This window comes from Coturnix japonica, chromosome Z (assembly GCF_001577835.2).
Source record: "Coturnix japonica isolate 7356 chromosome Z, Coturnix japonica 2.1, whole genome shotgun sequence".
In the NCBI taxonomy this organism is placed as follows: Eukaryota; Metazoa; Chordata; class Aves; order Galliformes; family Phasianidae; genus Coturnix; species Coturnix japonica.
Window position 1 is genome coordinate 28,028,120 of NC_029547.1, and position 14,458 is coordinate 28,042,577.

Below are 14,458 nucleotides of genomic sequence, written 5' to 3' on the forward strand. Positions count from 1 at the left end.
GAATGAATAGGTTGTGTTTCATTTAATTTCTTACACTCTGAATACAGGGGCGTCTTTCATGTTTTAATTTGTTTAAAAAAAAAAAGCTTTTGTTATATGATTGGTGTGGGAATAAAGAAAGAAGATTGTTTTAAGAGCGATTACTTTTATGTCATTTATTGTCAAGTATGCTGACTTCAGATTTCTCTCTCATCTTGATTCATTAAGTGCATGTATCAAGAACACACTTGAAGTATACAGGGCTTGTTTTTTAATAGTCTTATGTTACATAACCTTCATTTCACAATAGCAGTTCTTACAGACAAGGAGCACAAAGGCTATATTGTTTTAAAATGGACAGCCATATCTACAGTGCAGATCTGAGCCTGTGGAAGCATCCTAGGCCTGTTGTGCTTCAAGAGGAGGTTAAAGAAACAGGATTCATCACTGTGTAGTTCATTAGTTGCCTGATCTGGTACATATTTCTGGTCATTGCCTGAGAAGAAGCTACCTCTGGCTCTCTGATTATGTAATATTGTATTTGGGGGATGGAAGGAAAGGGAATGAAAAGGTACTCTTGTAGATGTATTTACACCCTGAATATTTACCTGAATGACTGTTTTGTCCTTGTTCAGTGATCTATGAGTTTCCCTTGTTAGGATCATTGCATCTTTCACAATGTTTCTGGTTCTGCATAAAACGGGTAACACATAGTGTGTTTGTTCACTAATACCTTCATGTAGAAAGTCAGGGAAATGACCTTTAAATAACAAAGTTAAGTATTAGTTTAATACTGAAGGAAGGTATTAAAAGGATGTGAGATACTTTCAAAACAAATTAGTAAAACATTTCTTTGATTTCTTTATAGATTCTGGACAACCAGGAAGTCCAAGCCACAATGATCCTGCCAAGAATCCACCAGGTAAATATAAGTTCCAGAACATGTGCAATCTAACATTGTTTGAGAACAAAGATACTACTGTTAATAGTTAAAGAGAGCATAATTGATCAGCAACATATTTTGTGCTGGTAGGTACATATAATCAGGACAAGCTGTGATTACTTTAGCTCTTTCAAACTGGCAATGCCTCAATTGTAGTTCCATTAAGATTCATTTATTTTATGGAATTTTACCTTCAGTTCATGTTTTTTTTTCAAAGTTTGTAAGTGGGGATGGGCTGAAGAGTGAGGCAACAAGATCTCCGAATAACTTTACTTTTCAGAAGTCCTCAAATACAACAATTAGCCATTTGTCTCAGACAAAACACAACTGCCCTACCTCTAAGGCTATGTACTGAGTTAACAACTTCTTTCCTTTAGTTTCACTTTTTAAATTCATGTTATGTTCATCTTTTGTGAAAGTACACCAGGTCAGAGCAGTTTTTGAGTACGTGGTTAATGGATCGTTTTAGTGAAATTTGGCACTTTTTAAAGAGATATTTCTGTGATTTCATGGAAACAGCACTTTCAAGGATTCTCTAAAAATGAAAAATCAAGAGAAAATCAAAACCAGACATTGCCATTTCACACTGTTTAGGCCAAAAGCTCTTTGTACTTTTGTGGAGTTATCCTTCTAAATCAATTTGGCAGTGCTGATAAAGCTTGTAAGTCTTTTGTTTTTTTTTATGAATTTTATCAGAGTAAGACAAACAAATTTCACAGACTTCCTCATACTGTCACTTCTTAAAGAGTAAGGAGTGACTCCAGCCATCAAAACCGTACTGTATCTTCACATTTCAACTCTCAGAAGAAACATCTATTGTTAATAAGCTTCAGTTAGCTTAGTTTGCCTTTTCTAAATGGAAAATGAACCACACTCTAACCAAGAACTAACTGTGTGATGGTAGGCTGTTACATATACATGAGTATTTTCTGGATTTGTTAAAACATTAGGGAAAACAGCCTACATTGTGGCTACACAGTTTTGTACTATGGATACGATCAAAGCATTCTCAGTATGTTTTGGAATGTGCTGTGTGTGTTGGAACTGAATACCCAACAGTGGAAGAACCGCTGTAGCTCATTATAAAAAATCTGAATTCTTTTATTATAAAGAGCAGCAATATATTTCCTGAAGTATGCTGATATGTTTTGGAGTTATGAGGACAGAAGAGGTCAAAAAACTTGTCAAGCTGTTTTTCAAGCGTTTTTGGTTGTTTATTTATTTATTTATCAAATATGTGGCATAATATACGTAGGATAATGGTTTAAACCCCCCTCCTGGAAATCTCTAAGTTATCAGCAAATTTACGGCTGAAACAAAACTGATTTTTTTTTTTTTTCCTCATAGATAAGCACAATTTTGTAAAACTTGGAATATTTGACCTTAGAGAATTTGTTTCAAAATATTTAGATTTGTAAATGCAGTGAAAGCCAAATGCATTACATTTTATCATTTTGTAGGATCCTTTATAGCCTCAGAGTTTGAGAAGGTGAAGGCCAGTTGTGGAAACTTATCTTCATTGTTTTAAAATCCTGTTTTAAAATACCATTCAACATTTGTAGGAGGGTGTAGGAGGGTAGAAGTATGTATTTCACTAGTGAGGATCTTTTTTGTGTCCAATCCCATCAAGTCTCAGCCTCAACTCCAGTTACTCTAGAAAGTCTAGATGTCTTGCTCCCAAAAACATGAGTAAAAGGGAGGCAGCAGAGAAGCCTTGTAAGCTTTCTTTTGGCAGTATTGCAGGATAAGACCAGTTGCCCCAATTTCTGATGAACTCCATTGTCCCAGGAGCCAGCAGGAGATAGCGGCAGAGAAATCTTCTGCTGGACTTATCATGAAACTTTATGCCTGTAATTTGAGCATAACACTTTCTCATACTTTGGAGTCACTGTTGGCGGCATTGTTCCTTTCATCTGTAGCCAAGAGAGGACAGAAAATGTGAGCCATGCTTTGCTTCCATTGAAACCTTTCATTTGAGCAGAGACAGTAGCATAATTAGATGTCATCTGTTTATTTGAGGAAATATGAAATTCTAGCATCATTCAACTTCCCTGTGTGATACTGTTTTGAAGTTAAAATGGCAGAGAGAAAGCACTGAAATTTGTGGGACTGCAAAATACAGAGCTTCTGGGCTTGTTCAAGGATGTATGGTGGAGTTTGTCCATAAGTCCATAAGTTTGTCCTAAAAGGGACTTTTCTTTCCTTATTAAACTATTTGACTCCAATGAGGTTGTTTTTTGTTTTTTTTTTTTTTTTATTTTATTTTGTTATTTATTTTTTTTTTTGTACCAGCCTAGGAGCAGAGGGATTGGCTATGCTGGAAGGGACCTGTTCTTTCAGCATGTTTTGGTTTGACGCCTGACTATCAAAGAGCCAGGGTGTTGGCAAGGCACAGGTGCTGTTAGTGCTTGGATGCCACTACCTTCACAAAGGCTTTGCCAAGGAAGAAGAGACTGGAAACTGAGTTGTAGTTAGTGAGATCGCTGGTGTTAAAAGTGCTTTTTTCTAGGTTTGGCTAGACTACTACATTCTTCAGGGTGTCTGGTAATTTGCTGTCTTAACCATGGTAATGTCACTTGCCAAACAAAAGAACATTAAGAGCCCTTACTGGAATTCTTTATAGTAGGTTCTTAAAAATACACTGAATATTTTGACAGCATAACACTGCATTAAGCTAGTGCAGTTTGTGGTGAAAGTGGTATTTAACTTTTGTAGCAAGATCCACAGATATCCTCCTCTAAATTTTGTTCTTCAATAACTTTTATTCGGTTTATTTCAGAAGAATGAAACTTGATTTTCTTTGAGCTGAGCTATAAAAGTCACTTCTGCAAAGGGATTGTTTTGTTTGCTGCTGACATATAGATGAGCTGAGATGAACTGAACTGAGAGGAGAGTTTGGACATGGTTGTTGCTGCCCAGACCACTCATTAAGCACCTACAGGCTACAGGTTTATTTGGTGTTAGTTGTTAAACATTTACATGGCTTCAGAGAGAGAATAGACATGGCACTACTGGGACTTGGATCAGATAGTGCTTAAAATGAAAATAGCCAGAACATAGGTAAAAAAATACTAGTAAAAAAATACCCACAAAACAGCAAAAACAACAAAACCGGCAAGCAACAACCGTTCTTTATGCCTGGGTATCTATTCAGCTACTGCTGAAGTTTCTAAAGGAGGAAGGCCCAGCATGGCAGTTTCAGTGTAATTCTATATTATTAGCTCCCAGTAATTTCAGTGTAGGTATGATCTTATGTGTGTCCTAACTATGTCGCTTAAGGAAATTAAGAAATGAACCTTCCTTACTATCTATGTGACACAAAGAATTTGTGAAGCTGTGGGTTGATAGGTATGGAAGACAGAGTGAGTTCATCTGTTAGGCATAAGAAACTTATGAGAGTGAGTAAAAAGAGAAAAAACATCCAGAGCCATTTATAAGCTAATGATTTTCATGCCACCCATAAAAATTTGGTCTCCAGATATGTCGTCCTTACTGGTCAGTTCTCCTATTCAAGGATTTTCTAGATTTTTTTGTATTTTATTTTTCTCTTCTCACTGCCCACTGGCCACAATAGTTGGACTTCGGCAAAGCTACTTGCTACTTGTCATTGGCATGAGATTGCAGCTTGGCACACTTGACTTACACACTGGCATTAAAACATCTGTGTGCAGTTGTTGCCAGGGTGCTCAAATCTTTCAAGGCAGTGTTTTTAAACTGCTAAAATAAGGGTAGCAAATAGAGAGACTGATGAAGTAAACTGTTATGTTAATATGACAGTAAGAAAGGGTGGACATCTGAACAGTGTTTGAGCTTTATGAGAACTCCTGATGGAAATGATACCAGTTGCTGTTTGTGCTTCATTGTGTGACTTAAGGATATAGCCACAAGGAGAATAGTTTTCTCTCAGTCAGATCTCTTCAGAATATCGTTCTTGACCAGCACTGGGGAATAAAAAAAATGTCTTTCAGAAGGTGCAAGAAAACCTAACTGTCCTCACGTAGTTGATTGTGAATGTCCTTGGTCACAGAAGACAAATGCATTCAGATTTTTGCTATTATTCAAGCAGTCATGTTTAGAAATTATTTCATCTGTTTTCTAGGAAATGGGATCTACTAGTTTTTTTCTTTGTTTTGTTTTGTTTTTCCCCTGTAGAATTTATTCTGATTTAGCTGAATATCTTCAGATAAACTTTGCAGACTCCATAAACTCAGACAGGGCTGAATGAGGAGCAAAGATGATTTGAGATCAAGCCTGTGTGATAATGAATATTACTTTTTTTGATGTGGGGGGTGAGACATTTTTAGACAGAGACTGAGCATCTGTCTCTTTTTCATTCCTCCTCACCATTTGCCTTCTTCTTTCCCACATAGTAGCCCTTGATATCTGAAGATGAGGTTCCCACTCTGAATAACACATGGCTCGGTGGATCCCTGGACCCAATATTGCCAATCTGGTGTGGGTTTTCCCCTTGTATTTTTGCCAGAATTTTGTTCTGGGAATCTTTTCCAAAGAAGACCTGAATGGAATGAAATCACAATCTTTTTTTTTTTCTTTTTTTTTTTCTTTTTTTCTTTCTTTTTTTTTTTTTTTTCTTTTTTTTCCCCCCCCACCCGCCCCCTAATTAAAAAAGGTTTGGCCAAAACCAGCTCACCTATCTCTTACATGCAAATACTTTCTTGCGCTGTAGAGCCCAAAGGCTTTGAGCTTTCATAAGGGCCAGCAGCCACAGGGAGAACATCTTTTTTGGATCAAGCCCGAAAGAATGTGTAATAACATTTGCCTATAATGTGACTGTTTTAGTAGCGAAGTATTTCAGTTGTAACTTTTAGAACTCAGCTTCAGAAATAAACTCTGAAGAGTAATGTGGTCTAACCTTTGGTGCTCTGTTTGGAAAATGCAATCAGGTAATTCGTTTTGAGTTTTGATGGACTGCACAACACAGATGGGTTTTCATTATTTTACTCCATGCAAGTTGCCGTTCTCTTCTGTGGGATGGCAAATTCTATGACCTAATTAATCGGAATAGTATTTAGAGAGAATTTTTCTGCCTCTCTGTTGTTAAACGCTTTTTTGTGTGGAAGGAATGTGCTGGAGTAGCAGTTTGGGGAACCAGTAGAAGTGCATTTAAACAATGTGTATTTGCACGCTTGCTTTTTCATCACTGGGAGGTGGATATTCTGAAATCGCTTGTTGTTTCCTGTATGCTCAGCATCGCCATCTCAGATCAGCAATCTTCAAAATAAACAGGGTTGGGGTTGGTTTACGGGCTTGATTTTTCTGTGGAGTTTTTTCTAGATCCCAAATGCTCTATGAATTAGTATGACAATGATTGAGAGGTAATGGTCTTGCTTCTTTTCTGCTCTCAGATCCACACCGCTTAGGGTGTTCTAGAGACAGTTGAGCTTCTTTTACAATCAGAAATCTTCATAGAACTGCAGTGGACTCCTTTTTCCAGGAAGTATAATACTTTTTTGTTATGCCGTGGCCGGTTTGAATTTTTGGTGTGCAATTTTTGGGGGGCCCCTGTCTAATGGGTTTTAGATTTACTTTAAGTTCTTTTGATCGGACTATCCTTCTTTAAGTGAAACTAGTGGTGTAAATATTGCCACTTTCTCTTCTGAAGCAGTTGTGTTTCAGTGGTGAAAAAAGTGTTTTTCCTACTTCAAAATGTAACAGAGCCAAGAAAGTTTAACTAAAAATAAATCTGCACAGTTAGAAATCCACAAGCTTGCTTTGGCACCAAGAAAGTTTATTTTTGATAGCGACTAGACAGTCTTACATGTGACAAGAATAGCTCCCCAACTATTAAAATCTTCGTCTGGAGTGTGGGCGTGAAGCCCCTTCTGGAGTGGAAGGCACTATGCTGTTTTTGTTAGTCACCCTTTCTTTTTTTCCTTACTCAGGTACTCAGGTCAGTCACTTGTATTCCAGTGGATTACAATTCACTTAAGCTAGGTATTTACGTCTTAGAAATTACTGCATCGCTGAAGGAGTTGTAGTTTTTCTGGTTATAAGCATCAGAGTAATGTAAATCTCATTTGTTCTTGATATATAGGCACAGACAGCTTTCAAGGCCTTACTGTGGACTAAAATGGCAGGTGGAACTGGGATCTTTTTGCAGTGCATTTTCTTACACTGTCCGAAGGACGGCAATCACTTCAAGCAAAAAAATAAATTTTTGAAAATGTTTGTAATTGGCAACTATGCCAACACAGAGTCGAGAAATCATGTGATAACAAATATAGTTTCATTTTTCTGGACAGATATTAATTACAAGCTGTTTCAAACTGACATCACTACTGGAATCTTTCTGTCACTACTTGGCTCATGCCATACTGCTTAGTTGTCCGTAAGCAGTTTTGGCCAGTGAGAAATGCAAGTTTGCTGGTATCTTTTAAAGTTTACTGTCTTCCAAAATATATGAGAAAACAAACTGCAAGTTCGCTAGACTGTATGGTAAGATGTATTTGGGTGAAACTCTTCTCTACTACACGTTTAATTGTGAATAAGTAAGCTTGTACTCCAGTAGTGTTCTGCTGAAGATATTAGAACTTCTGTAGCGGTTGATGCTATATGAGATAATTAAGAGTGATACTTTCAAAAGTTTGTTTCAAAGGCTGAAGAAAAGAAAGCAATACAATAAAATTATTTACAACGTAAAGTTAATGGGCTTTAGAAATATGGGAGAACACTATGTCATGCTAGTGATTCAAGTCAACTTCATCTTTGTATTTGGCAAGACTTTCCATCCTTCTTACTGACAGTTGCTCCTAGTGTTGACCTGTTACTACTATTAAGCCTCATTTATTGCTTTATCAGTTTCTCTTTTTAAAGTACAAGTACATCATACGAATTATTTCTGTGAGATTGATTGGATTCCTTACTCCTGCTTTATTAGTTTACTTCAAACTCAAGTTTTGTAAGTGAAAAAAATAGATATTTAATGATACCGAGAATAATTTTATATTAATTTCTTTATTTATTTTTGCAATTAGACAGGCAGAACATTAAGCAGCGCGCATACTGTCTAAAAGTACAAGTTCAATCAGAAGGTTATTGAAAGTTTGATTCAAAGAGTTGTAAAGCAGTGTCACCTGGTAAGATTTTAAGTAATTTGAGAATAAACGTGTGCAGTCATATTAAGCACAACTGAAAATATTGTTTCAATAGTTTTTAACAAACACTTTTTCCAGTCTTTAGAATCATAACCTGTGAACGCTATAGCTATACTTTAGCTATTGAATTTTGCAAGATGCAGGAGTAAGACAGGAAGATGTATAGATGATGAGAACTGAAGTTGCTTCAGTAGCAACTGGAGAATTACTGGACTGTTTTTCTGTATTGCAACGTATGTGAGATGATCAGAACTGCCTGTTTGGCTTGACCTGTATCTTTTAACCCATATTGTATCAGTAGTCACAAGTAGTATTAAGTTTGGTAGATTGTATTTTTTCATTCATAAATGACATTTCTGGGGGGGGACAAAAAAAAAAAAAAGCAACAACGAAAGAAACTTTTTTTTTCCCCCCTCTTACCTGTAAAGCATAAAAGGAAACTAACATAATTAAATAATAAAAACTACTATACGGACTTGGAAGTCGTCGATTAATACAGATTGTCAACTTGATTACACACAGTAGTTTTTTGGTCGGAAATACTCTCCTTAATAACTCGAATTTAAACAAATAGTGATAACTGCAAATGTATTTCAGACTGTGTCATCTTCAGGCAGGATGAGTTTTCGGTAAATAACAGTCTCTATGTTTATATCTGTGCTGTTCAAGCTAATAGCAAAGTAGTATCACGACCATCGCAAAAATACATTTAAATTCTCTCAGAGAATATCACAAGTAAATGTTCTAAGTGTGTTAGTTTGTGGACTGAAACAGATTAAAACAGATACAAGGATTGTTTTCAGGCTTCAAAGGCATTAAAAAGGATGTTAATGCAACAGTGCACTAGAAATGCTTAGTCCAAAACGTAAGGACCGATATCTTTTTCTTGCGATGTATACGATCATAGAATGAACTGTGGTTGGAAGGACCGTCATAGATCTGATGTTTCCAAACCCCGCCAGCTATGTGCAAGGATAACAACCACAGACCAGGCTGCTCGGCCTCGAATGCCTTCAGGGATGGGGCATCCAATCTCTGGGCAACCCGTTCCAGTGCGTACGACTTGTGTGGAAGAATCTCTAATATTTAACTTAAACCTCCCTGTCTCAATTTAAAATCAATTCCCTCATCCTATTGCTATCCACTCTCTTAAAAAAGCCATTCCCTCCCCTGCTTTTCACGTCCTTAAGTAAATGAAAAGGCCACAGTGAGTCGTCCCTGGAACCTTCTCTACTCCAGTATAGCGATGTGAAGATGAATGTTAACTATCTTTGTTTCAGTAGGAAGACGAGCTTCCTAAGATAAAAATCGATATGTACGTACTTGGAAAGATGCAAAATGCGTTACAGGAATCTTATGAACCGTTAAAATGTTCCATATAGTAATCTTGTCTTGTTTATTTCCTTGATCACATGTAGAGCACCTTTCTGATTCCACAAATTATGAGCAGTTTAAATGGCAAAAAACGATTTTTAGTTATGCACAGCTGGGAGCTAAGAACAATTTTGCACATATCCACATAGATTGGTTTCCTTGCTAGATTAAGCTGTTGACAATCCAATGATGTTAATTAATATACCATTTTATGATTTATTTTTTCTTGCACTCTAAGGCACCCGCTGCATTAACTTCCCTATTCAAACACCAGGTTGTGCTAATGAAATTGTTAGTGCCTGTGAGGTAGTGTTTCTTTCAATGGCCAAATTTTTTTGATAAGTATTTTTGTCACTGTTACACATTTGAAAAAAAAAAAATCAGGCTGTCTTTAAGTTGATTGGTGATTGACAGTAGTGTAATTTTCCTTTCACTTCTCTAATGCTAGGGAAGTATTTGCAGATAGCATATATGTGGGGGTCATATGTTCTTCGGTTGGAAAAACCTGGGTGAAAGTGATTCATCAATCAACAGTGTATCTTGATATCACTGGTGTGTCAATATGGAAGCATATTACTTGCTTCTTTAAGTATGCACCCGAAGTGTTATCAGTAAAAAAAAAAAAACTGAAAATTTGGTGAGACAAGACTGAAGACTTCCCATGTATGTGGTGTGGTAAACAAGAGTACTTGGTACATGTGTGTCTTACATATAAATTCTGGATGAACATTTTCTTTTTTTCTCTTTTTTTTTTTTTTTTTTTTTTTAGTATAATGAACTTTGAGACTCACTGTTTTCTCTGCAATGATAACTTGACTAATATACACCTTGGTAAAAGTCTTCTTATTTCAGCCTAGCTTGAGTGATTCAAGGTGTCCTTCAAAACAGAGGTATTTAGATAAGCTGCACAGAATTTTTATCTTGTCTCATTACCAACTCCAGAGCTGGCTGCATGTCCGTGAACTGACTTTAAGCCACACTTATATGCAGGCCAACTAAAAGCATGAAACTAAATTTCCCTTTGGAAATCTCCCCAGCATGCAATTTGAAGGAAATAGACAGAGAAGGGAAAGATTGCCACTCTAGGAAGAATTTCTATTCTTTGTCTAACTTGTCAATTCTAAGATTAGAAATGAGGTCTAAGGAAGAAAGGAGGAAGAAACATCAACTCTCTGTAACTTGTTAATGATATCAGTGTGCCATGTATTGTCAAATAAAGAAGTAAATATTTGAGAAACTGTATCATTTTCCATCCAAATAGAAAATATGAATAAAGAGTGCAAGGGAATATAGAAGATGGAAGAGAGAAAGAAGGAAAGAGTGAGATCCATAGAACTGCTGATGGAAATAAAGACATGCATAGATATCATATGAAGTGACAATGACTGGAGGATTAAAAGATGATGGCATTGTTGTATCACTATATGGCTCCACAGACCTATGGTGCTCTGTATGCCCACTGAACTCCATCCTGTGATTTTTCAGTCTGAGAAAACTGAGTCTCGCTAACAGGTCTAACTGTAACAGAGACGTCAAGAGAGGCTATAACAAATGTGCTTAGTTAAAAGTATTCACAGTCTTTCAGTCTCAGTTGTTAGATGCATTGTTTGTACCTGTACTGGTAAATAATGAGCAGAGGCTCTCTGGGGCCAGTAAGATAGAAAAATACTGATAAATGATCATTTTTTTCACCCTCTGCTATGCTTGTTTGACCCCTAAAAGTAAGCAGAGGTTTCTCCAGATGTACCAAGAATGGATCTTTCCAGTGAAGCATACTTTACAGTCAAATTTATGATTATAGCGGCAGCATTTTTTCTAAATTATTTGAAGAAAGTAGTAATTGCCAAAGGAAACTAAATTACATCAGTACTGGCAGGTGAATTTTTTACTTCTGTGCTTGTTTTGTCGTTTACGGTACTTTACTTATTCAAACATTTGGAACAGAAATCTAACAGTATATTTCCAATTGATAAAGAACTGTTAATCCAGAAAAGAGGCTAGAGAAAGCACAGTAAGCTATGTTTGATGTGCCTTCTTACATGACAAGAATAATCAGTAATGACTGTTAGAGAAGTTTGGATGTAATGACTGTTAGAGAAGCAAAGTTTGGATCCAGATAATTCCAGTAGCAGATGAGTGTCATTCCTACCTTAAGTGCCTCTTTATATGATCTCACATTAAGTTGTGTGCAATGATTATCAGTAAGAGACTTCCACAGAAACCTGGGCTTCTCAGCTTCCTGTTTTTACATTACCCAGTTACATTACTGGGATAGCTATTATCATTAGCTGTTCTAACTGCAGACCCCCAAGGTGTGCCAAAACTTGAAGAAAGGAAAAGTATGTCACATATATTTATCTTAGAATAAGTAAGTAGAGGCCATTTTGGCCTCTGCTGAGGTATGGTTTCTTAGACACTGATTTCTAGATAACTGTACTTGAGCGTCCTGCTGAATTTATAGGTTGTTTTACCTAGTTCTGGCTTTTATTGGAAACAACAATAACTCTTGTTTGCCTCAGATTTGATAATTTTGTTAACTAAGGTGGTAAATTCACTGTAAGCAGAGTGACAGTCAAGTTATTGTCTGTTCATCAAGAATGTACATGATTGTACATGACATGACTGCTGTATTGCCCTTAATTCCAGTTCTTAATTCGATACTGACTTAAAGACAGTTATGAATGGAACTAATTTTAAGCTTGTTTCTGGATGGTTAACTAGGAACACAATATACTATTTGTTAGTTTTCATGTACGTATTAAAGAGCTGCTTTCCCACAGGCCATCAAAAATTTAGCACCTCTGCCTGAATCTCAGCTTTCATTTGATTTTGTGATCAGCTTTCAATGTAATTTGCTCTGCACGCTATAGTTTTGGAACTCCACTGATACTGTTGCTACCTTGTGTATACATTTATCTATAATTATTTAGTAATCTTCTCACTATACTGATTATGTTATTGTCTTTTTCAGTGTATCTTGAGGACAGTTTTGTAAAATCTGGAGTGTTCAACGTGTCAGAACTTGTGAGAGTGTCCAGAAGTAAGTTCATATTTGCACTTAATTCTAAATCAAGGATTTTTTCTTGATATCAGCCTTTCCTCTTCTCCTTTGGCTTGGCTTATTTTGTGTCAGAAATCTTATGCACACAAATATCAGAAAAAACCCACACCAACAAAACAGGGAGGCAGAATACTCTGAAATTCTCTGTCCAGATTTTGCATAGAAACTAGTTCATGTCAGGACAGGCTGCTTAATGTATTCACTGAACTGGAGTTGTCAGTGTTATGCTATTTGCCATCGTCAGAAATTAATATTCAGCAATTAAGATCATACTAAATCTTCCGAAAAATACTCGTCATCCTTCAGCAGTAACACACTTTTTTCTTTCTTTTTGTCCCTGCTGAAGATACGTTTTTGCTGTTTTAGGAGACTGAGGGTCAGTGAAATACAGCTTTGTTTGCAGTTGTGGTTAAATACATTTAAAATTATTGGGCCATTCAGATTAAAAAAGAATCAATATTGTAGTTACCCTAGAAAATCATACCTTCTGCAGCTGTAATACATTATATACTTCTAATAATAAGCTTTAAAGAATGTGGTTTCTGTGGGATTCCTTACCATGTATTTGTTTAACCTCAAGCCACAACAGAGTTGTATTTTAACTGTCAGGAAAAATACAAACCTTCAGATATATGCAATTATGCAATGCAACATGCAATTATTCTTTTAAGTGCCAAAGGTAGTTAAAATACACAATGCACAGACAATGAACAAAGGTAAGTATACCACAACATGCAACATGTAATTTATTCTTGAAATGATAAAACGTATGATACACACACTCTGTAAGAAGGTGAAGATAGCACTGAGTGTATGTGTATTTGTATGTAGGTGTACATATGCAAAACAGTACCTGTGGCCCTAGGTAAAGGAAAAAGAAGGTGGCACAGCATGCTGTTACCACAGCTGCCTACTATTAATGCCAAAGTTTTAACATAAGGGAAAAAAAGATGTTTTGTGTCCCCAGGTTTGTTCTTTCCAGTTATTTCAGTACTTCCATAGAGATATGAAATCTCTGCATAAGCCCTTCCTCATTCACTGTGAAAGGTCACCTAGTGAATCAGAATCATAAAATCACCAAGGTTGGAAACGACCTCCAAGATCATACAGTCCAACAATCCACCTATCACCAATATTTCCCACTAAACCACATCCCTTAGTAGAACACATTAAAGTTTCTTGTACACCTGCAGGGACAGTGACCACCTCCCTGGGCAGCCCATTCCAGCACCTGACCTCTCTCTAGGGGAGTTATTTCCTAACGCCCAACCCGAATCTCCCCTGGCACAACTTGAGGCCATTCTCTGTAGTCATACTGCAAGTTACATGGGAGAAGAGGCCAACCTCCACATCACCACATCCTCATTTCAGGTAGTTGGAGAGAGCAGTAAGGTCACCCCTGAGCTGCTGCTTTTTCTTCAAACTAATGGTGAAGGCTTTATTATCTTCTTCACATTTATGACTTTAGGTTACCCATTATAAGACAGTCATGGACAACAAATATATCGTTTCTGCATAACTGCTAAGGGATTTCTAGGGACTGGGGAAGGTATTTCACTTTTTAGATACATGAACATTGATAAAACTTGTCTGTACTTGGTTTCTGCTAGAGGCAGAAAATTATACATCTTGATGTTCTTCCTGGTGTTAAAAATGAAAAGATGGCTAAAAAGATAGAAGATTATCTTTGACTCTTTGTAATGGTATATTTTTCAGCACCTATAACCCAAGGAACTGGAGTGAACTTCCCAATTGGAGAACTTCCGAGCCAGCCATATTACCATGATATGAATTCTGGTATAAATCTGCAGAGGTCTTTATCCTCTCCACCAAGCAGGTAAAAACTTGAAATGAATACTAGTGTGTGTCAGTATGTACTAGTGGGGGATGAGTGGTCCACAGCACAGTGGGAATGAGGACAAGCATGTGATTTTTCTCTGAAATCTCCACGTTTGAGGGACTCACTTATATCTTGGTTTGGCATGC

At 36.7% G+C, this 14,458-nt stretch overlaps 1 protein-coding gene across 7 annotated transcripts in view; it reads left to right on the top strand.

Annotated features, from left to right (window-relative positions):
- Window positions 1-823: 823 nt before the first annotated feature.
- Window positions 824-14,458, top strand: part of NFIB (nuclear factor I B) — a 68,265-nt gene continuing 54,630 nt past the window's right edge. For 4 of the 7 annotated variants that reach the window (XM_015849009.2, XM_032441237.1, XM_015849010.2 and 1 more), the window contains exons 1-3: window positions 824-901; window positions 12,383-12,451; window positions 14,189-14,309. In XM_015849009.2, coding sequence (XP_015704495.1) covers window positions 14,260-14,309 — 50 coding nt within the window. In that variant the 5' untranslated portion in view covers window positions 824-901; window positions 12,383-12,451; window positions 14,189-14,259. Of the gene's footprint in view, window positions 902-12,382; window positions 12,452-14,188; window positions 14,310-14,458 lie in introns of those variants that run through there. The other 3 variants (XM_015849008.2, XM_032441236.1, XM_015849007.2) reach the window with 1 other exon arrangement.